We start from the raw sequence: 22,949 nt of genomic DNA, 5'->3' as shown, positions 1-22,949 counted from the left end.
CTCAAAGAGAAACGTGATCAGAATACAGCCAGCACACTCCAGACCACACAGTATATCCATGAACCCCTGAATCTCTGCAATTAAACGTCTACTTTGACAGTGAAATTGATTTTTTGTCTCCTTTACAACAATCAGTCATTATTCACCAATGTCCTGCCCATGGTAATGATGTACTCCACTGCCTGGGTGGTGTTAGTTAGAGCCTGCAATAACGAGCGCAGAAGTAGCATTGTCGTAAGTGTTGCCAATCGTCATTGAATTCTGTTGTCTTGTTGTGCTGTGAAACCGGTAGGATTACTTCTTGTCTCCAAGCAGAGCACAGTTTGGGCAGCTCCTGCCCGCATGCTTTCCATGTGCCATGCTGCAGAATAAATAATAAAGAGGCAAATGTGAGGATTCCTAACAGCTTCTGCGATTCTTTATCTCAGTAAGTAACCCACTAAGGAAAGGGCCCATCTACCATGAAAGCATGCTTGAATGATGCTGGACACAGCAGGACAAAACCCACACATATCCTGTCTCTTGCACACACACACATACACACACACTCACACACATGCACACACACAGCCTCCAGCAATATGAGCATAGACGCTGGACCCCATAATCCAATAAGTTGTGCTTCTTCTGCTAAACCCAGTGAAGTCTGGCACATAGAGAGAGTCCATGGAGTACCGTCCCCTAAGCCTCGCTTGCAGGAGTGGGATGGAAACTGTATTCTCTGATAAAGAACTTCAGATCTCTCTACTCCTCTCTTCTACTACGATGGCTGATATTTCCCACACACATTGGGGAATTGGGATATAATAATGTAATTTAACGCTGACTTCTCTTTTCTCTACAATTACAAATCAAGAGAACTATTCTTGCTTGATGCATTATGGCAAAAGACTGGTGATGAAAATGAGCATGATGTTATGCTTTATTGTCTGTTGTATCCTCAGTCAATAAAAAGGAGCACACATTCATTGGGAAAGGAAATTATTTCTGCAGAATTGATGCTCAGTTGAATGGATTCTCACACATGCTTGGCTCTGCTTGAAAGCCACATAATAATTCATAGAGTAACGGCAATTTTCATCAAAACACCAAAAATAGTTTGTGGAGAAGAATTTGCATTCTTTTGATGTTGTTTGTCCTTGTTCTCTGTCAGAGCTGCAAATTGGTGAACTTGGTCAATGCGGGGCAGTAATAAAAGCATAACACTCTCACAAAGCAATTACACAAGCACTTTGAGAGGACACTCCATACACTTTTGTTATTCCCAGACTGCTGCTTTCCAACTTAACCATCTCTTATCACATCCTAAAGTAGCCCTAAAGTAAAAGTAATCCTGGCCATAACTTTAAATGTGAACCTGAGCCTTAAAGCTAAAATATCTAACTATTCCGCATTAAAAAGGCCACAGAACAACTAGACCTATGTTAGATATTTTGTTGAGTTGTGTACTTACATTATTACAAATGTTTCCAGCAATTTTCAAAACCCAGAGATATCCGTCATTTTAATCAGGTAATGGTCCATTTCATTTGGTCCTCTGTCATACCCCCTCTACCAAGCATTCGCTGGGGTTGTGGTTGTCCGCCACAATGGCGTCTACCAAAGATAATATGTCGGCATTGTGATTGTCCGCCAGAAACTGTCATGAATAGACTTTTATCCAGTTCAAGCCACATTTTTACTATAGACATTATAGATCTTGGTTATTTTCAAGTGTATGTTTTAAACTAAAGTAGGATATTAGTCATTGGACATGGATCTTGAGTTATGCGAGAAATAAGCTGAGAAAATGTCACTGAAGAAGACTTGGAGAAACACTGATTATTTTACATGAAACTACTTCATTCAGTATTTGTAGTGGTTTTAATCAGCAGATCTGTTTCTTTATAGAGTAGTAGACCTCTGTGGATAATTTGGCTCCCAGTAAAAACTTCCTCAATGTCTGGATCGTAAGTTGTCCAAGAAACCAGCTGAGTATACATTAGCAACCTCCTTACGTCCTGTGTCTTCTGAACATTGTTGGAGAAACACCGATTTTTAACATGAAACTGTTTTATTCACTCTTTTACTGGTTTTAATCAGCAGGTCTGTTTATTTGTAGAGGAGGAGACCACTGTGGATAATTCGGCTCCCCGGAAATGCCTCCTGAACAATGAGCCCTGAAGAAATCCTAGCTGGGAGAAGCTGGTTGTTTAACAATGATGCCAACAACTCCCATGATCCCACGCCACTTCATAATGTCATCAAACTCTGTCTTTTGTTTTTGTTTCGATTGAGAAACTCCCAGCACCAGAAATGACATATTGTGCATTTAAAGGAAGAGCTCAACATTTTGGGAAAGACACGGATTCGCAAATTCATTCAAATTGTAACAATAACCATTTGCGGTTTTATGGGGGGTTACGTGCAGGACTTTTCCTTTACCAGATGCACTGATCTGGAGTCTCAACTAGCAATCTCATGGTGATAACATCTCCAGGAAGTTACTGTACCCAGCCAAGAAATATTTTGGCACACAACTACTCATTTTTACATTTAGTTTTTTGTATGGACTATACAAACAAGATATAATGTGTCAATTAGTGAGCTCCTGGCAGGTGGATTTTGTTTCTAGCTGTTATGCTAAGCTAGGCTAACTGGCCACTAGTTTTAACCTAGCACCAAACAGACATCAGAGTGACTGTTTTATGTAACTCTCATAACCATACTTCAAAAAATGCCAAACTGTTCCTTCCAACATAAGCTTGTAAAAACATTAGCATTCATTTGAAGTTGTTTGTGTCCTCCTGGGACCTCTAGTTCTACGTATTTTGGTTATCAACTCTTGGAAGATATTTTGGCACTTTAGTGGCTACGTCCTCGGCTGTGTTAACTGACTAGTTGCTAACTTTAGTGTCATGCCCTAGGTCAGATGGCTGATTATTCCAATATCACAATAGTTTGAAAAACGTGGGACCAAGAGCCCATTAGTTTGCCCGCCTGTTATCCCGAAAACAAAAGCCCACTTCTCCGAGCACCCACTGCTCTGAAAAAACATACTCTCCCTGGAGTTTTTTTTACATTTAATATTTTAGTGAATTTTGATGCACAAACGAGACAATAACGTTTACAAAATGCTTGCTTTTTAGTGCATTTAGTGCATACAAACTCTTTTGGGTTAGGGTGCCCAAAAGACAACAGAGTTAGCTTAATCAGAATGCCTAACCATAAATAATGCATGGACAGGGCTGGCAGTCACTGAACTCCAACAACTCCAGAGTGTGTATTTTCGGAGCAATGGGCCTTCAAAGCAATGGGCGTTTGCTTTTGGGATAACGGGCTGTCGTACTAATGGGCTTTCAGTCCAATGGGACATTTTTCAAACTATTGGGGTTTCGAAATAATGGGCCATCGGACCAATGGGCAGTCCCCATAACTTTGTCTGTAAGCTGTTTGGTGCCGTGCAGGTGGTGTAGCATGATGAGAGCAGTGAGTAGTCAGAGCAGTAAAATTGCTGCAGAGTCAGATAATAACTCCCTGTGGAGTTCTCATTATGAGCAACACCTTTCACATTACACACTCATTTGATCCATTGTTGATATTAATACTTTGATTACAGCAGCTTTAACTTGTTATTAACCTAAACCTTAAACTAAACCTAACTTTAAATCAAAGAACAAATCATAAACTAGCCCATTAGGAAGCAAGAACAGGCCAGAAGACATTAGAGAATGACCTCACATAATACAGTGAAGGTCTGAAACGATCTCTCTCTCTTTAGCTCTCTCCCTGTCTCCCCCACACACCCACACATCTACAGAGATGAATGGGTGGTGTGGGCTGATTGCTCGCTCTGAATTGAGCTGCCCATTTGAACTTGCAAGAAAAAAAGAGTTTTGACAGAAATGCTCTAATACTCTTCTCATTTGTGATTTTACTGAACTGTGACCTCTAGCCACAGACGCTTCTTCCTTTACTCCACTTAAAACACACACATGCCCGGAAATCACACAGTTCAATAAGGATAAGGTGGGCAGGACCAGACAGTCTGTGCAGTTTCTCTCCATTTTCCAGATAAATTGTCGAGAACACTGGTGCAGGCTTTGACAGTAGGAGACAAACAACATAACTGTGGGTTACTTTGCAGTGCACACTCAAATGTGCTTCTTCTCTATTCTCAAAACTCCTCATACCTTTAACAAAATAGCACCGTGATGTATAAAGATAAATTGCAGTCACAAAAACAAAGTGAAAACAACCATCTTTCTTAAAAAATTCATAGCTGATACTCTTTCTGGTCATGCAGGTCAGTTTAAAATGTTTTCTGTGTCTTGGATTTGGTCATGAGTTAAGATTAATGGAAGAGCATATGGTCTTATTTGTTATATTCCAGCTGAAATGTTGCTGTAGTTCAATATCCAGAGGGTGGAAGTGTGATAAGGTACTGCATGCTTGAGCAGTTGAATGGGTCAGTCCTCATCAAGACGTTTTAATGAGTGTTTTAATGACTCACCGCGCAAACAAGCAGAGGGGATTTGATAAGGTTATAGACGTATAGAGTTGTCTGGTTGAATTGTTTGAATGTGCAAAGTATTACACGAGCTATCTTAATGATAAATCTTTGCATTGGTTTTTCTAATATGGATGTTTTGTTAGGATGCAGTAAACATTAGTCTGCTAGGCAAAATTTCATAATTTGTGGAAATAATACATGGGTGTCATTTATATCATTTAGTATGAAAACTTGTGTTTCAAGCTTTATTTTTTGTGCATATTGAGATTTGTATAAATGCAAGGTTTGAAGGAAAAGTGTTGATGTTCACGTTTTTTTTATTCTCAACATCCTACTTGCTATTGTCTGTGTGACCGAAACTTCATATAGATTGTACCTGTGTGCCATTGATGTCTATTGTTCATAGTCCCAAAACACATCAATGAGCCACACTGTTGCACTGCGTTCCTTCATTTACTTTGATTATTTTGAGTCAATATCACCTTGCAGCCAGAAATACTCACTAGATCACCTGCTGTGGAAAAAGGTTTCCAACAAATATGCTCTTTTCTCCAGTTTAAGAAATGTTTGATGACAACCGTAGTGCTGTTTTAAAGAAAGATTTACTTCTGGGTAGGGAAGTCAGACAAAATTAAGAGAAGGACTAATGCATTTATGGATTTGGTATTTGTGTGGATTTGTTGTTGCCTTATAACCAACAGGGACTTTATGCTGTATAATAAATATAAATATAAATATGTAAATCAGTGCAGTTGCTAATATATTAATCTATCATATGAGCATGTTTTATTTTCTTGTATACTGGTTTTGCAATTCAAATTCACTTCCTGGATGTCATGTGCAGACAACAGCATGTTAACAAGTTATTGTGACATTTTCTACAACTTCCAGCAACTCCTAAGTAGTTGTACAGACTTTAGTGCCTCAGACATGTCTAACATACACATTTCAACCAGGACAAGAAGACCCATATACACATTTTTTACTGACATTGCTTTTTTTTTAAAGGCTGGCAAGCATGCTTACATTTTTGATGCATTCATTCATTGATTCAAACATACAAACAGAGAGAAGCACCAATAAATAAGTAAAACCTGTTTAAAATATTAAAATGTCTTCTTTTATTTTGTCCAAACAGGCATAACAATTTGCACATGACTACACAAATTATCATAACATTACAGAGATGACCACAGTAAGAATGGAGCGCATGAATATTATAGTGTATTTTAATAGAACTATTTACATATTGCATAAGATATTAAAATGGAGATCATGCAAATTGTAGCCAAATAAAATTATTCAATAGATACCCAACAATAATGAATGGCATTTCAAGAGCAATCAGGGCAGTGAAGTCGATAAAGAGAAATTCTCATCAGCTAGCTGCTAATTAATTAATTCACTATTTATAGCCGCAGTAATCACCACACTCATGATGATCTGCAGAAACTTACTTCTGTCTTGGGGAAGCACAATACCAAATACATTTTATAGTCAAACCCCTTATTCATAAATGAATGTGAGTTATAGATTAGACTGTGGAAATACAGAGCAATCGTTACTCCAGCTGATTAATGTGTTACTGAAGTGGATGAGAATATAGCATTGAATTGTGGAGAAAATATTTTGTGGATGACATAAAGTACGAGCAGCATTCCTCTTTGTGACTTGATGTTTTGAAACATACAGGAAATAATCACTGTTATCAAACCGCAACAGACACTCTCAATAAAATATCCATCCTCATATGAGGCTTTTAAAAAGATAGATATTTGAAGCACGTCCCGCTCCTACAGAGAAAGCCTAAAAGCAACAAGAACTGGCTATTTCTTTCAGCCATGAGGAGGAGGGTCTGTAACAACAATTGTTGTGATTCATGATGATTGGGATTCTGCGGACCGTCACACCTAAAGGACTTCAGTCGTATAAATATGAGATTGCACTGTTTGTCAACTCAAATGATTTGTCAACAAATGAGATTTTTACTGTCCCGTGGCCCAAAATGTGCAATACATTTGATCAGTACCACTGAAGCCTCCATCACCCTGTGATTCCTATTTCATCTGTTCAGCAGTGGAGGATGGAGTCATGACTGCTAAAACAATCCAGCTTCATAGGAATGCTTGGTGTGATAGACAAATTAAAGACAGAAACACTGAAAGTCTTCAATTGTAGCTTCAAAATTCAGAAAAATGTCCATACTTTATTGTACAATATATAACAACTATTCACACAAATGGCATGTTACAGTATTGTAACAGTATATCAGGTTGTAAGGGAGTGATTTAAGTCTGTTTGATGAATAGTGCACACAAGTTGGGTTGAGGAGGAAGCTCTTAATGGAGTAGATTTTAGCTTACCATTTGTACTCGGTGTCCAAGGACACTTCTGGTGTTTTTTTACAGAAGGGGTACTTCATACTTCATGAGATTAGAGATGGAGTAAAAAGCTTGCACGGACTATCTCAAGGGAATATAAAATTAAAGGAAAGTTCTCATAGACATTGGTAGGGTTACTTGTTTGAAAAGCTTTACGCTCATAGCATGTTAAGGAATGACTGACTGTTAATTCATGTTGATAAAAGTGTTTTATTTTATTATCTGATCATTAAAGCAAAGTTATTTAAATGTATGTAAAACACTTCAGACACACTTGAAATATACTTTGAATTAGCACAAAAATACATGTTGAATGTGTTCAAAAGTATGTTGTGATTTTTCTTCTTAAAATATACCATTACTTTGTTTATTAATGCTATTTATTAAAAACAACCTAGAGTAGACTTAGCTGTGATAAACTGAGACGCCATTAGAAGTAATTAAGTGTTTTTAAATGCACTTTGTTGTACTTACTTTACTGGAATACTGGAAATAAAACTTTAATCTACATAAAACACATTTTCAGTCGTGTTATTGAAATATCCAAAGCATGTAAACAAGATTGTAATCAAAAACTGTGGTATGATTTCTGTACTTACATGGTGCTATTTTTTACTATAACATTGTACTTACAGTACTATATTAATGATATAAAAACAGTCCAATTTAGAATATACTACACTACACTTAAGTACTATTTTTAGACTGCATTAAGTCATAATTAAATATATTTAAAAACAACTGTTTGGTACTTAATGTAGATGCACCTGAAATCTATTTAAAGCAACTCAGGATAGTCATTCTAAAAGTGGAAGAAAATATATTTTAAGTCTATACACAGTACGCACAACATCAGAACAAAAAGATGTAAGCACCCTTCATTACAACTTGTCTCAAAGTAACACAGTCAAATGCACTGAAGTGTATTTTAATATATTTTAATAATATATCATTTCTAATTATATATAATTAATGCATTAGGTTCATAGTAGAAATTAGCACACTTTAAGTACATTAATCATGAACGGACATGGGAGTATACTATGCTTTAATTAAGTGCAATTTTGTATACTTAATGTTAAAGCCAAACATATGTCAAATGATAAAACAGCATTACAATGGCATTACTTTCCATTTGCTCTAATTAGCAAAGAAACTCTGCTGTTAATGCGGTTTTATTACTTATACCACAATGCTGTCTGTGCCAGACTGATGCTGCTGTTGTCACAGTCTTGTGGTTGCCAGCAGACGTCGATAGAATCCTTTACACTGCTTTACAAACAGAAGAAGAATCTGCTGCACAGGAGTCAGAGGGAGGCCTGTAGAGGAAATCCAAGCTGCCATGAGGTTCAATTTGTTAAAGGCAGTCAAACCTCTGTAATCCAGCAGTTATCCCCTACCCGTTCATTCCTGTGAAACTTGTTTTTTCTGCCCCTTAACAACCTTCACTGCAGAGTCTCTGTGGTAATAAACATGTGTTTGCCACTTTTTATCTTTATTAGGATGTTTCAGAGCACTGCGGCCCTGTTTGCCTCTGCTGCACTAATGCTGCCATCATTCATGCGGTAGCAGAGATGCTCACAGCAATGAGCCTGAGGGACTTCTGTCAAAAGGAGTCCCAATGCAGAGAAAACTTAATAGTAGCAATATTTTTACAGTAATTTACAATGGCAGTGTTTATGGTTCTGTTGTTGGATGCAGTAAGTTGAAATAAAAAATATTTGGAAGTAAGATTATTGTGTTTTTACCACAATCTGAATATGCAATCCCTAGAATTTAATACCTAATCTGCTCCTAATCAATAAATTGCAATGAATTAGAATGCAGTTTGTTTAAATTCACTTTGATTTAAAATAACAGGGATGGCAATGGAAAGATGGACAGGATGTGTACCTTTTTGACATATTTTATTTAAGATTGTTTTTTTCCCCTTTTTTTTGCTCTACTTTTGTCAAGTCAGCTTATCTGCCGGTCACACAGGCAGCTGTCAGCTCTGAAGATTGTCTTTTGAAGCAGAGTTTGGGTTGTGGGTGCGGTGTATGTGTGCGAAGTTACCACGGAGATGAAGTTTCTTTCGCACGACTGAATCATTTTCCTTTCCTACCTCTAAAGTGGATCCTCCGCGGACATTGCCACAGTGTCTTTATTATTGGTACCATAGTGATGTTTTATTACTTGGGAGCAACAATATGAATCTTATACATTTAATTGTTGTTGGCTTTTGGTTGATTTCCCAGGTGTGGAAAGCGGAGCTGTTGAGGAATCGGGGGAAATAAATCAAAGAAATTATGAAACTATGAGGTAACATCTCAAAAGAAAGTACTGTGTTATGGTTACATCATGTAGTCTGCATGTACAGCATGTGTTTGAGACACGATCATTACAAGATATGAAATGTTGCTTACAGCTCTAACTGTGCAGCAGACACTTTGTCACAAGAAAACACAATTTCAGCTGAAAAGGTCAAGCTGTTAACTGGGTTTCTGCTGCAAATGATTTCCTGATATTAAGTAAACCCAAGCTGCTCTGGGATCACTTATTATGGATGAGACAGTAACTCATAAAATGTAATACAGTATATTATACTGGACGTTTCGGAACAGCCTTCCAGTTCTGGCTCCTATAAAGTCAAACAGCACTGCAGAGAGGATCTTAACAGAAAGATATTTTATTGTGACAAACTTAAATACGGATTCTTTACAGGAACTCAGATCACCGACGTAAAGATGATACACAGACTGACCAGACACAATGAGTATATTGACAGAAAAGTCTACCTCCCACCTCTTGCAGAGACAATGTAAATTCTTGCTTTCTCATTAAGCACACAGTTAAAAAAATTCAAGTGACTTATGAATTAGGGAGATGAAAGTGAGAGAATATTTTATGTCACAAACTCATCTCCTTTCAGCATTCTTTGTGGTGACACTTTAATGCCATCCTGTTAGAACAATGGAATTTGCAGAGAAGTCTGTCTAACTGACACCACTTTGACATGAACAATAAAGAGGAAATTAGCAAAAAACCTTTCCTCCTCTGGGGGTCAACTGGGACATGCAACAAAAGCTGCAAAGCATTAGTATTCAAATGAATTTTACAGGTGACATGCAGTGCACAAAAGATGAAGTAACAAAAGAAAAACTGTTTTGGAGTGCAGGAGACAGGGAAAGTTTTTTCTCCCAAATTGTGACAACACTGTCTTTGAATACTTTCATACTTCGCTGATTCTATTTTCAGCTGACATTAATCATTTGAATTTAACAGCCTGGAACTCATTATTTTGACTAGGTAGCTTAAAGGTTGTACATGTTTGACTCTTTTAATTCATAGTGGATGTGGTGCCACTAGAAGAAAGAAGGAAAGAAAGAAAGAAATAAAGAAAGAAAGAAAGAAAGAAAGAAAGAAAGAAAGAAAGAAAGAAAGAAAGAAAGAAAGAAAGAAAGAAAGAAAGAAATAGCCACACTCTTCTGTCTAGTGAGCTCATTTTGTCCAATTTAGGACTACTCTGGCTCAATCACCCTTGAAGAAATCCCTTCCAGTGGATGGTAAATTGGAGCAGTAGTGGGTGCAATAATTCAGTATGCTCAAGAAAGCAGTGAGCATTTTACTGAGAAATAGTTTGACACATAACATCCGGCAAAATTATCATATTTCTGTGCAGATTACACAAATCATATACTGTTTTAATTAGTGAGCTTCACAGGTGCTGGTGGGTGTTACCTTAGGACAGAGTCAGGCTACCTGTTTGCATTGTTTTTTATAGTCTTTATGCTAAGTTAAGCTAACCAGCTGCTAGCTATGGCCTTATATTTACCATACAAACACTGAAGTGGGATTTATCTTCCCACAGCAACGCACGGCAAGAAAGAAAACAACAAACAAGCGTACTTCCCCAAACTAGTTTTTTTTAAGTTCATAAATAGAAATCAGGCCGTCGGATAAGAAGAAAACATGCATTTGAGGTATTGACAATAAAACCCAAAGCAGTACTGATTAAATATGAAGAGTGCTGCTTTGGATTTAATGTGCCCACCTTTTAAAAATCATTGCTATATCACCTTTGGCAAGGATGAACACAACATTGCACACATGTTAACTTTGAAAAGATCCCCAATGTGAGATGTAAATCAAAATGTCATGGCTGCCAGTGAGGGCTGAGCAAGTTACCCCTCACAGTGAGTGTTTACGGGAAGCACAGAGAAAACATACCATATTTATGGCTGTTTATAGGCATCATTTGAATAATGTGAACAATTTTTGACCTCACTCATCTACCTGGAGAACGTTCTGGCAAAAGGTGCCTCAATTAACTCAACTTATTTTTTTCATTTCTGGAATCGTTGAGCGTACAGGCTATATTTTTTCCAGTGGAGTGTGCTTCTATTTGTGTATGCATTGTTGTACTCAGTCAATACTTTGCACTCCCACAATTTTTCATCCAAACAAATATCCCCAATAATGATCTGCAAGATGCAGACCACAGCTCTCTAATCAGCATTCTTTTATTAGCTACACAACACCAAAAGATTTGAAAACGCGGGGAATAGCTTTTCATCAGTCAAAATACGACAAATCAAACACTAATTACAATATCTGCCAGAATTGGATCAACAAATCATTTCTACTGTTCATATTACATTTTTTGTATGGCCTTGCTGATTTTCCCATTGGCCCTCGAAATGAAATTCATCATGTATGCAAGTGCTGGAAACTAAATACATGGATATAAATTCTGATGGCAGCGTGCCTCCTTGCCTGCATGGAGGGTAAAGAAACCCTGAGTCATGTTTAGAAAGCGAATTATGGAGGATCATAAATCCTTATCAAAACAACCTTTGACCAACCAGAAACTTTATACACACTTAACACATGAAGATGTGTGAACATGCTAATGACTGTTAACTGGAGAAGGAATCAAACGTCTATTTACAAGAGGCCTGATAAGACGATTAACAGCTGTGGTATAAATGTCTGGGGGGGTGGGGGGGTGGGGGGGTTGGGGAGGGACTGTATTGAATTAAACAGCGGATTATTGTTTTTCAGTTGAGTCTCACACAGGAAAAGACACCTCTTACATGTTAGCACCATCGCTACCTAATCCTGCCTGGCTTAACGCACACACATACTGTATATCCCCGCGGTGCAGGTTAATTTTCTCTTCTCGGAGTGAGCAAGCAGATGGAAAAAAAAAAGAAAAACGATGGAGGGAGGGAGGGAGGGAGGGAGGGGAGGAGGGAGAGGAAGGAGTGGAGATGTGAAGAAGACAGACCAAGGTGGGTGATATCGTCTTAAAAGCATAACTGCCTTGACCCGTAACACCCACTGTCCTTCAGAAGCCTGCCTCTATTCTCGCTTTCCTTTCACAGTACACAGCAATAGCAATATTTCCAAACTGACAAAGGTGGTTATATAAACCAGAGATCCTTAATCTGTTTTTGGTTTCAGGGACTGGAATGTCTTTTTGTCTCACAGACGAGCCAACAATGCCATCGCCTATTTGGGCTCCACTTAGACTAAAAGCAAACCTGTTTATGAGAGAAACTGAGAGTATAGAACAGCTTATTTCTACACTGGCTCAGAAATGTGCCGGGGACTGACATGGTCTCTGAGACCCTGAGTTTGAGAAGTGTAACCCAGATACAATCAATACAGTTGTCAATACTGTAGTGTCAGGAGATGATAGAAGAAAGCCAGAAAATAAGACACATGATAGAAAGTATGTCAGCTTCTCTTGCGTGCAGCAGCAGATCGACTCAAATGTATAAGCCTGCACAATGAATGAATGGATTTTGAGAGAAGATTATTTTCTCCACGTTGTGCCAGATAACTCATCAATACTCTCATCAGCACACATTTTTTCAGCAATTGTCAGTGTTTCTTTTAATTATAGTAATTATCACATAGAATGCCTAGTACCCATATTGTTACGTCTTTACACAAACAATGCATGATCAGAATGATAGGAATAGTCAATACAAAATTTGTTATGAAAATCAACATGGTTACTTTGACACATCATGGCCTCCATCAGACCTGACTTTTTTTTTTTTACAGCTCAAAAATATCAGTCCTGAGATTGGAACTGTGAGTTTTAAATATCATCAGCTTGTATAGCTTGAGCCTGCAGTGAACCGAAATGCAACTTAATCATCACAAATAACTGATGATTTGATCAGAGCGAGAAGCATCGCAAGTAAGGACAATGAAATCATGCAAAAATATCCGGATGCTCTCTGCATGATTGTTCCCCCATTTTATGTGGAAATGCTACCTCTAATTGTTGCACTAGTATGCCAAATGCAAAATAGTATTAACTGCACAAATAGCATCTATGAGAATAAGGTGCAACACTGTAACTCTTCCAACCAGAAGCCAGGAAATTAGACTATAAATTCACACACACACACACACACACACACACACACACACACACACACACACACACACACACACACACACACACACACACACACACACACACACACACACACACACTCAGACACAAGCATACACAAAAAGATGCTCACATACACCCTAAATGCTTTACAAGCTACATAATAAAAAAGCAAGTAGAAAGTGGCTTGGTTGGTTCATATGTCTTATGGCGATATAGTCTGACTAAGAATAAGGTCACTCTCTCTCTGCAGAGTTCTACTGTAGCAGAGGTCCACTGGTTTTGTTAGATCATATACAGCTAACCTGGCTGACCCTGCCACCGTTCTCCTGTCAGTCAGGGCGATAATTAGCTCTCTCCAAATATATCTCTCCATTCCAGTCTTCTCTTCTGTGCACATAATTATATTGTAATATGCCCCCAAGTATTTTCTTTAGTGCTGCAGAATCTATCATCTCAAATTAGAGATACAACCACTTCATCTCATGGGGGGAAAAAAACATTTACTTCTGCTCAGTGACTGCACTTTTATTCTCTTAAGGTGGGGTGAGCAACTCAGACCTCACATTCTATGGACCCTGATATGGTGCACGTGCACGGCCTTGTCTCATTCACCAGGGAGTCCATTGTCTCTGAGTTTGAGTGGTAGCTCAGATAGTATTCTTGCAACTGAGAGTTCAGGTCCTGCTCCTGCTTCCGAGCCTTTTTCCTGCGCTTATGGTTGACTGAGTGCTGCTGCAGCTGCCTCATGGTGTTGGGGTAGCGTCTCCATGAGACATAAATAACCAAGAGGATCAATGACACTGACAGAAACAGGGCTACGCTGCCTGCAATGATTTTATGGAAAGCCATATGTTCAAACGGTAGCTCTGGGATAAACGATGTAGGGGCTTCTGGGGAGATGGGTGATGTGGTGCTCAGGGTTGTGGACTCTGTTGTCTTTCCCTCTTTCCAGCTAGGGCGGACAGGTGAGGGCGTTAATCTCTGTACAGGTGACTCAGTACGAGCCAGCTCCGTAATGCCACTTGGAGAGGGGTGAGTTGTGATGTTCACAACTGGGGTTTTAGTCAGAATAATGAAAGCAGTGGTTGAGAATGGATTTCCCACATCCACACACGTTGACTGGTTCCTCACTACATCCACGACCCTTTCGCCCTGCACAGACTTGGGACTGCTGCATATCATGCTGATGTCTTTGGAGTCTCTGAAGGTTTGGAGCCATCCCATGAGTGGACAGATGCTAGGGCTGCAGTCCCAGGCATTACCAGCCAGGCTGATAATTGTCAGTGAAGTCCAGGCTGCCACAGCTTCCACTGGCACACTACTGAGTTTGTTTGATTCAAGGTTGAGAATTTGTAAGTTTGGCATACATTGAAAAACAGCTGGGTCCAACATTTGGATTTCATTCCCAGAAAGGTCCAATCTCTGTAGTTTGTGCCAGGTCCAGGGCATGCCTTGATTGATGGATCGTATGCGGTTCCACTGCAAATAAAGAGCCTGCAGGTTGGTAAGGCGTGGGAAAATGAAGAAATTAATCCTAGAAAATTGATTGTGCTCTAAATGAAGCTCTTTCAACTTGAACAGCCCTAAAAATGTTGTGCGTGTGAGGCTCCGAAGGCGATTATAACCCAAGTCTAGAAACTCCAGGCTACGGCATTCCAGAAATGTGCGAACTAGGATCTGTTTTAGTCCATTAGATCGAAGATGGAGGTTTTGTAGCTTACGTAGGCCATAAAAATGTCCAGGCTGTAGAGATTGCAGCTGATTATAGGATAAGTCCAGATTTCGCAGATTTGGTATGGCACTGAATGTGTTATTGTGCAGATGGGTTATTTTGTTGGAACTGAGAATCAGTTCTTTGAGCCTGCGAACACCATGGAAGGCTAGAGCATCTATAGAATTGATTGAATTGTGGTCCAAGTAAAGCCAGATGAGCTGATTTAGATGAGCAAACTGGTATGGCAACAGAACCAGCAGGTTGTTATAACGCAGAGACAGACCTTGGCATCCTGTGGTGATGTTTTCTGGGATGTCTTGGAAGATGCCAGATTCGCAATAAACAATCTTTCCTTCACAGCGACAACTTGCAGGGCACATCCTCTCCCCCTTGCTGAGCAGCAGCAAAACAGCTGCATGCAGAAGAAGACATGATAACCTCCAGTCCAACATCACAGAACCTGTTGGGGGTAGAGTGGGGCAGAGGCAATCAAAAGGATGACTGGATGTAGAAGAATGTGTGCTCAAACATAGTTTAAATAAGTAAAGGTGAGAACTTCAGTCTTCAAACACGCAGTCGCGTAATGAGGAGCAACTTATTGTCTGATGAGTGAAACACCAGACCTGCCTCATGAAGAATTTATTTTAGGAGTCTAATGTTAGCTACTTTCAAAGGTCTAGTGTGTAGGATTTAGTGGCATCGAGCAGTGCCACCACCTTTTAAGTGTGTAGTGGCTGCAAAACTCACGAAAAACATGGAAAATACTGATATGGCAGTGCAACATGGTGGGCTCCATGGAAGAGGGCTAATTTTAAAGTGACAAAAACACAATGATTCTTATTATCAGGTTATTACACACTAATTAAAACGTACTTATGAATATTATATTAGTTTTCTGCCAAGTCCATTCGCTATGGCCATTAAATTATACACACTGCTCTTTTAAGGTATGGTTATGTGAAAATATTCAGACAGATAATCATGTGGAGGACAAAGGCAATAATGATGCCACTCGTCTAAATACTAAAAACCTGTTGCTAGGTCGACCTTAGCTTTCATGCCCAAGTCAAGAATACAGTACAGTCCTGCTATTTCACTTAAGTGAAAAATACAGTGCTTTTATCCTTTGCTAACCTGCAGAAAATCATCCATGCTTTTATCTTGTCTGGGTTTGACTGCTGTAATTCTGCTGGAGCCAAAGTTCTGTTTCCTGTCTGCAGCTAGTACAGAATGCAGCAGTGAGGATTTTAACTAATTCATTTAAATGTGATCACATCACCCCTCTGTTGGCCTCTCTTTTCTGGCAACCTGTTCATTTTTTACATTTAAATTACTCTCAATGCTAAATGTGGTCTTGCTCCAAAACACATCTCTGAACTCCTCACCCCTTATGAACCAAATTGCAGTTTGAGCCTCTCTGGCAGGGATCTATTGGCTGTTCCTAGATTCAAGGTTAGAGGTGACAGAACATTTGCAGTCAAGGAACGCCTCACCAGAGGAACTTAGACTCATCACATCAGTTTCAACCTTCAGGTCTTTCCTTAACACATCTGTACAGACAGGCTTTTTCCTGTTCTCAATATATATACTCTGCTGTAAGCCTATTTTATATTCATTATGGTTGGATTTTGAGTGGTTTTGTTTGTTTGCTTTGCTTTTAATCTGCTCCAATGCACTTTATATTGTTTTGAAAACTGCTATACAAGTAAAGTTGGTATTGTTATGGTTATAATAATTTTAAAAAGCAGCCCTCTTTGTTATGTGCAAGAAATACAATAAAATCCAGTTTAATGAGCATATGTCTGTAAAAACTGATGAGAGCTGTATTCTCAGCTCAATAGCCTGAAAAGGGAGAGAAACTGTGTCACTAAATTTTGAGGAACATAATGACTTACCCATCGCCAGTGAGAGAAGGAGTAATCTTCTGAAATGAAAGGATGAAGAGCACATTAAACTGCCCTAGATGTGAAAATGTTCGCAGTTCATGCAGCCTCAGAGTCGATCCGCATACTGAGCATCACTTAGGCTGGAGGAGAAAATCAAATAGAGGCAAGTTTCCGCAGCGGTCCAGACCCCTGATCTCCGTCCGACGCTCAGAATTAGGACGCCTTCACACTTGGTTCATAGTTGGAGCCGCTGCTGGTTCAGCCTGCTGTGTGCGCAATAACCCATTTGAGCGCCAGTAGACTGATGCACAATCCTCCACTCCATGCAGTCCCCCCACCCACCCCACTCCTCTTTCTGATCTCTCTCTCTCTCTCTCTCTCTCTCTCTCTCTCTCTCTCTCTCTCTCTCTCTCTCTCTCTCTCTCTCTCTCTCCTCTCCCTCTCTCTCTCGCGCGCGGTCTCTCCTCATCTCTCTCTTTCTCAGGGGCGCGTGGGCGTCTTTAAGCACTCAGATAGCCCTATAAGCTGTAAATTCAGCTATTATTTAATTAATTAAATGCAGTCGCCCAAGGGTTTAATGTATTAATTGTTAATAAGTTATGTCATGTTTTATGTGAATTAATTATGCAGGCCTGTACAATTGTGATAAAAATGTAAGTTCAGGTATGTTTATCTTGCTCAACAGGAAGCTTCCTGAATTCTAAAAAATAATTTATTTTAGTGACAGAAATTCATTAAGTTTGATTATATTCTGAGATGAGGTGCAGGCTCTCACTTAAAATGAGACTTTCATCATATTTTAAATTATTTACTTTCCATCCACAATTTGCTGAGAGGAATGTGAGGATCAGGTGGTTACTAACAACTAAGTGACACACGGTGCTGACCATGAGGATGCTAGAGAGTCATGCCAACTAAAATATAAATTTCTTGTTCAGAATATTTAAGAGAGAGCAAGATCATATTCAGGAGGTCATTAATGGTATGATTCTTCAATCATTAATTTAAAATGGACAGGGAATGACCTGGAATTGGGTAACCAGGACTGTGTTCCTCATCTCAGTCGCTCATTCAAAAGATAATTATAGCAACAGCTTAAGTGTGATGTTGAAATGCAGCATCACATCCACACTGCCAGACAGCGGGGGGAGTTTATGCAGATAAACATTTAACACCTCTCAGTATCTGGAGATGCTATTGAAGAGGTAGCAACACTAAGATTATTGGTATTCAAATTGATGGACCTTATGAAGTGGGCAGTCAACTGACTGCAGAGGAAGAAGATTAAAAGCATGTTTGAATCACCAGGAGCTAAGGAAACCTGTAATATCTTGTTTTTCATACTTGCTGTTTCTGCTCTGAACAGACATTCATCATATTGAATTCAACAGTCTGGAAAACACTATTTTGAGTGCACAGCAGTGTCTGAGTTGTAATGCGTGGTAACAGCAACCCCTTGTGCACACAGAGAGAAATGTCCTGCATGAAGAGCTATTGACAGTGATCTATAATTACATGACATCAAGAGAAATCAGCATCCAAATCACTTTTAGTCAGGGGAAATGAACCAGTGAATTCCTATTAATATTTGGCTAGGAGTGAGGTAATATTCTTGGTCAAACAAGATTTCCTCTGATGCCTGTGGATTGTATTAAGAAGAAGTACATTTATGAAATCTGCTCCATCAACACCACAGCAGGGGTGACTCTGAGAGGTGTGAAAACGAGCCATTCTGCTAAGATAATACCTTCCAGACTTATAGTAGCACATTTTTTGCAAGTGAATGTCAAACATAAGCTGCTCCTCAAAGGGGATGCCGTCTCACACGTGCCGTCGGTGGGATTCACATGTCAGTTAAGAATTGTGCAGCTAAAGAAGTGTGGGGAAATGGAAATGTGCTGCTTGATGTTGACGTTGTAAGAAGAGGTTGCTTTGCAGACGTTTGGGCAGAGGAACATTGCGTCAGTATTAAACTGTATTCAGTGAGGGAGGATGTGCTACATTGACTGCCAGTGACAATGTGTCAGCTCCATGATCTGTTTATCAGCCTTATCTTGTCTTTTCTATGAAATCATCAAAAATGAACTACGTGCACACCAGCAAATCTTGGGATTTGACAATGAAATCACCTTCAGACAGTTGACAACTACTATCTATAACTGTCAATGATTAGGACACAGAGAGCAAAGAAATGGATACCATATATTTTTTTGATAGGTGGCACAATTAATGTGTTTCAACCCCACCCAGAGAGATCAGGAGGTGAAGTCACCCTTATGTAGATGTTCCTAGAAAAGTTGAATTTTGAACATATGCATGTTCACTAGTTTAGGGCAGACAGACATATGGATCGACAGTTTTATTCAATCACTCAGTCATCTTCACTGACCTTTTACTCCTCTCAGTGAGCCCTGTTTCCTCAAAAATGCAGATAAAAAAAAACCTGTGCAGGCCACCCAACTGAAATCACTGTTGTTTGCAGCAGACCATCATCCATGCTTATATTCTCGAAGTGGCCTTTCATGTTTGAAATGTTTGATAAAAGTCACTGGCCTTTCTTTTGAGATGGATGGTTAACATTAATATACAAAAACTTTTACCGTTCAGCGACCGAAGAATAACAAACTTTAAGGTGTGTTTAGGAGTACCAAACCATTGAATGGTGGATTCAGTGCTTAAATAATCCCATTAAATAATGTCATAAGGGGGCAAGAAATAATTAAAAATAGTTCTCTCATGTCATGGTATTTTAGACTGCTGTTTGAAATATTTCTCATGTTTGATTGCTTACCATCAGATAAGGCACACTGAGTCGAAATGAGTGCCTAAATACTTATTATGAGACTGACAGTGTGTGGAGAGTTTTCACAACATCCCGTCGCCCATGCAAATAAATCACTCATCATTCTAACTCAGATGCTTTATTAAAATGTTATTTGCATGTACATAACAAACAAGGAAGAAGTGAGTGTACAGCATTTTGATTACAATCAACAATGAAATGAAAGAAGTGTTCAAAACCAAAACATTGAGGCGGCTGAATAAGTGACCCTCTCTCATTACAATGAGTTATTGAGGAGATACATAATTGTTCATCAGAAAAAGAAAAGAAGAAATTAAGTAAAAATAAGGGATTATAGTGGATATGGTATTGTGCCAAAAACACATGTGGATGTCACTGTCTTTTAATCTCACCAAAAACCTTACGTTTCTAAATGTCACACTTTTATTATTTTTATTAAGTCAAATTTAATGTGCTAACTTTGATATTTCTTTTTGTTTAATTGGTTATTACAGTTGAACAGTTTTAGTTTTGCAGTTTAATCAATTCATTATAAATAAATGCTAATCTAAAATCTTACTCTTTGCAACCTTATTTTGTCTTTACTTTCCCCTCATTGCAAAACCATTACAGGCATACCATAGAAAACTTTTTCCACTTCTTTTTTTGGATGAATCAAACTTTTTGCCCAGTGGTCTCATGTGTAGTACTATGTAATTTATAATGCATTATGTATGAGGAAATACACAAATGAAAAACAAAATAACCCCAGTTGCAAAATAAGAACCTTTACATTTGTGGTGCATGATGATACTGATTTTGCAGGGAAGTATCATATCTTACTGAGGATTTTAATGCAGAGGCCCATTATCATCATCTCTATAATGCATTACCACTGATCCTCACAGGCTTCTGTGCAGAAGTGTGTTTTCTTATGCATGAGAGCAACATCTGAAAAGGTAGACTGCCACATAAAGGCTCAGTATCATCATCTTCTGTCAAATGTGGTAGGAGAAAAGACAGAAGCGTACTGATTTTACCTTTATCACAATAGTGTTTAAATAGTACTTTGATTGAGTTCAACCACATTTCTCTCGTTAGCTTCATGAATGTTGTACCACCACTGCTGCTGGTGTTTTAGCAGGTGACTTTGTCTAAAGAGATACCATGCTTGTCACATATCCTCAAACAGTAGATCCCTAAAATAAAACACAGACTACAGACTATGAATCCAAGTCACACAACAAACTTTTTCAGTTTTCAATCATTAGAAAACATCAAGAATCCTCTCAGAGTCCAGCTGAAGTTTTAACACAAGTTTTTTTCAGAAGCACCAGCGAGTAAAGAGCCAGATGTTTTGGGACAAGCCCTCATCTCAGAAATATTTACCTGCTGCTTGGATATTGTATAGGGTTAATTTACAGGATATTTAAAGTTACGCCTTTAAACGCTAGGGTCAGAGTAAATATGTCCTGCTTCAACACCTTTTTAAGTTGCTCTTTGTTCTAATTATTTTACTATTTATACATTTCATCACTCTGCTTCACGGGGATTCATTATGCTGCAAAAAAGCAGGTCCTTCTCGCGCTCTATTATTCAGTCAGTCACAGACAGTCATTAAAGTTTCATAGGAAGCAATTTGGTGGCTGAGTTATTTGCAAAGTAAGGTGAGTGCATATGGTGGTACTATACTAGGCCTATTCAACTAGCGGCCCACAGGCGGGATACGGAACTTTTGTATTTTTCTATGGCCCGCAAGAGGATGACATCATAAATAAAACTAAGGTGCACATCTCTGAGCTACTTTGAGACATCCGAGCCATAGAATGTATGCTATTGGTTACATCTTTTTAACGCACCTATATTCTGTGATTGGCTTAAACAGGATTACACCCACTCATCATTCGTTCAGTCAAGCTTCACGTTGCAGTCTGGGCTAGCAAAGAGAAACTCAAGCTAGCTAAGTAAACAACTAGCTTCAAAATGTCTCTATCGGAGCTAAAGAGACTTAAAGTTGACTGTGTAAATCACCAATTTCAGAGAGAATTTGACATGTATTACTTTATTTTGCCAGCCCCAAAGGGCCCGAGAGCTTGAAGGAACAAGAAGGAGAGTACAGGGACTGCTAGCATCTCTTCAGTGTGAAGTGGAATCAAGTGGCGCTTGGTGTAGCCTGGACACTAACCAGACAGAAGAGGCCACCATTGCTAGATGTACAATAATTATTGTATTTGTACGATAATTGTGAGCTAGGCATGTTAAGATAAACATTTCACTTATTTAACTTCTATGTAGATGCTGAATAGCCTTCAACTTCAACTGTTGTCATAGGTTACTATTATAGTATTTAGTTTATTGAACAGCTATGCTTTGGTTTTCAATGTTGGGACGTTTTGTTATTTGAGTTAACCCCGTTCCACGCATCTTATAATTACGTCAGCGTTTTCTTTTGTTGTTTTAAAAAAAACATTTAAATCAATGTGGCTAGATTTGTGGGTGGTGTCACAAAATCATTCGTCTTAACAAAATATGATAATCTCACATTTCTTAACAGGAAGTGGAAACCGTTAAAGATTGCATGCTTGCTGTCATTGATGAAGTGGTTCTTGGTGAAAAGTTAAGGAAACTGTCACTTCATCCAACATTTCTGGATGAAATGACGTCACGAGATTGCGTCTTTCCTTTGTACGTGTGAACACAAACATGGAACAAATCTCTTGGAACACATGTTGGATAAACTGTTTATGGTAGAAGTTTAGTTTAGAACAGGATGAATCTCAAAATGCAGGGGCGGGAAAAGTCTATCACTGATTTTGGTTGAGAGGCCTTGTGCCTTCAGGAGAAAGATACCAATTTTCACTGCAGACCTAATGGCAACAAAATTGCTGCACTTCACACAACTCTGTGCATTCATGAGCACAGCAGATGGGGCGCTGTAATGCCCGTCATCCAGGACAAAATTGACTTTACTGAAAGATTCCAAGGCTTCTGCTTTCCTGTTGAGGTATTGATGAATTTTCCATCAAACCTCAGGCAGACTTCTGTGCAAATACGTAATGTCTTGAATTGATGAGAGCATCATTGAGATATAATTGGTTGATGTGTAGTCCTCCTCTGCTTTAAAGCAGCACTAACAGTCTGAGGGAGCAGTGGACTAACCATGTTAACTAATATAATTGTAAGATTGCCTTATACTTGCGAGTCTAGCTTTTCTCATGTGACTACCATCAGAACAAGAACACATTGTTCCATGACTAATGAGAAGTTGCACGAGTGTCTCAGGATTGCTCGTACTAC

The 22,949-nt window shown here is 38.8% G+C and overlaps 1 protein-coding gene across 1 annotated transcript; it reads right to left on the bottom strand.

Moving 5' to 3' along the window:
- Positions 1–13,822: 13,822 nt before the first annotated feature.
- Positions 13,823–16,883, bottom strand: lrrtm4l2 (leucine rich repeat transmembrane neuronal 4 like 2). Its single transcript, XM_062417169.1, has 2 exons — positions 16,880–16,883; positions 13,823–15,444 (listed from the first exon to the last, which is right to left on the bottom strand). The coding sequence occupies exons 1-2, from the start codon at positions 16,881–16,883 to the stop codon at positions 13,823–13,825; spliced, it is 1,626 nt and encodes a 541-aa protein (XP_062273153.1).
- Between the last annotated feature and the right edge of the window lie 6,066 nt (positions 16,884–22,949).

The sequence above is a fragment of the Scomber scombrus genome, chromosome 4, assembly GCF_963691925.1.
Source record: "Scomber scombrus chromosome 4, fScoSco1.1, whole genome shotgun sequence".
Classification (NCBI taxonomy): Eukaryota; Metazoa; Chordata; class Actinopteri; order Scombriformes; family Scombridae; genus Scomber; species Scomber scombrus.
Note: the sequence above shows the minus strand (reverse complement) of the source record. Positions and strands in the feature narration are given on the sequence as shown.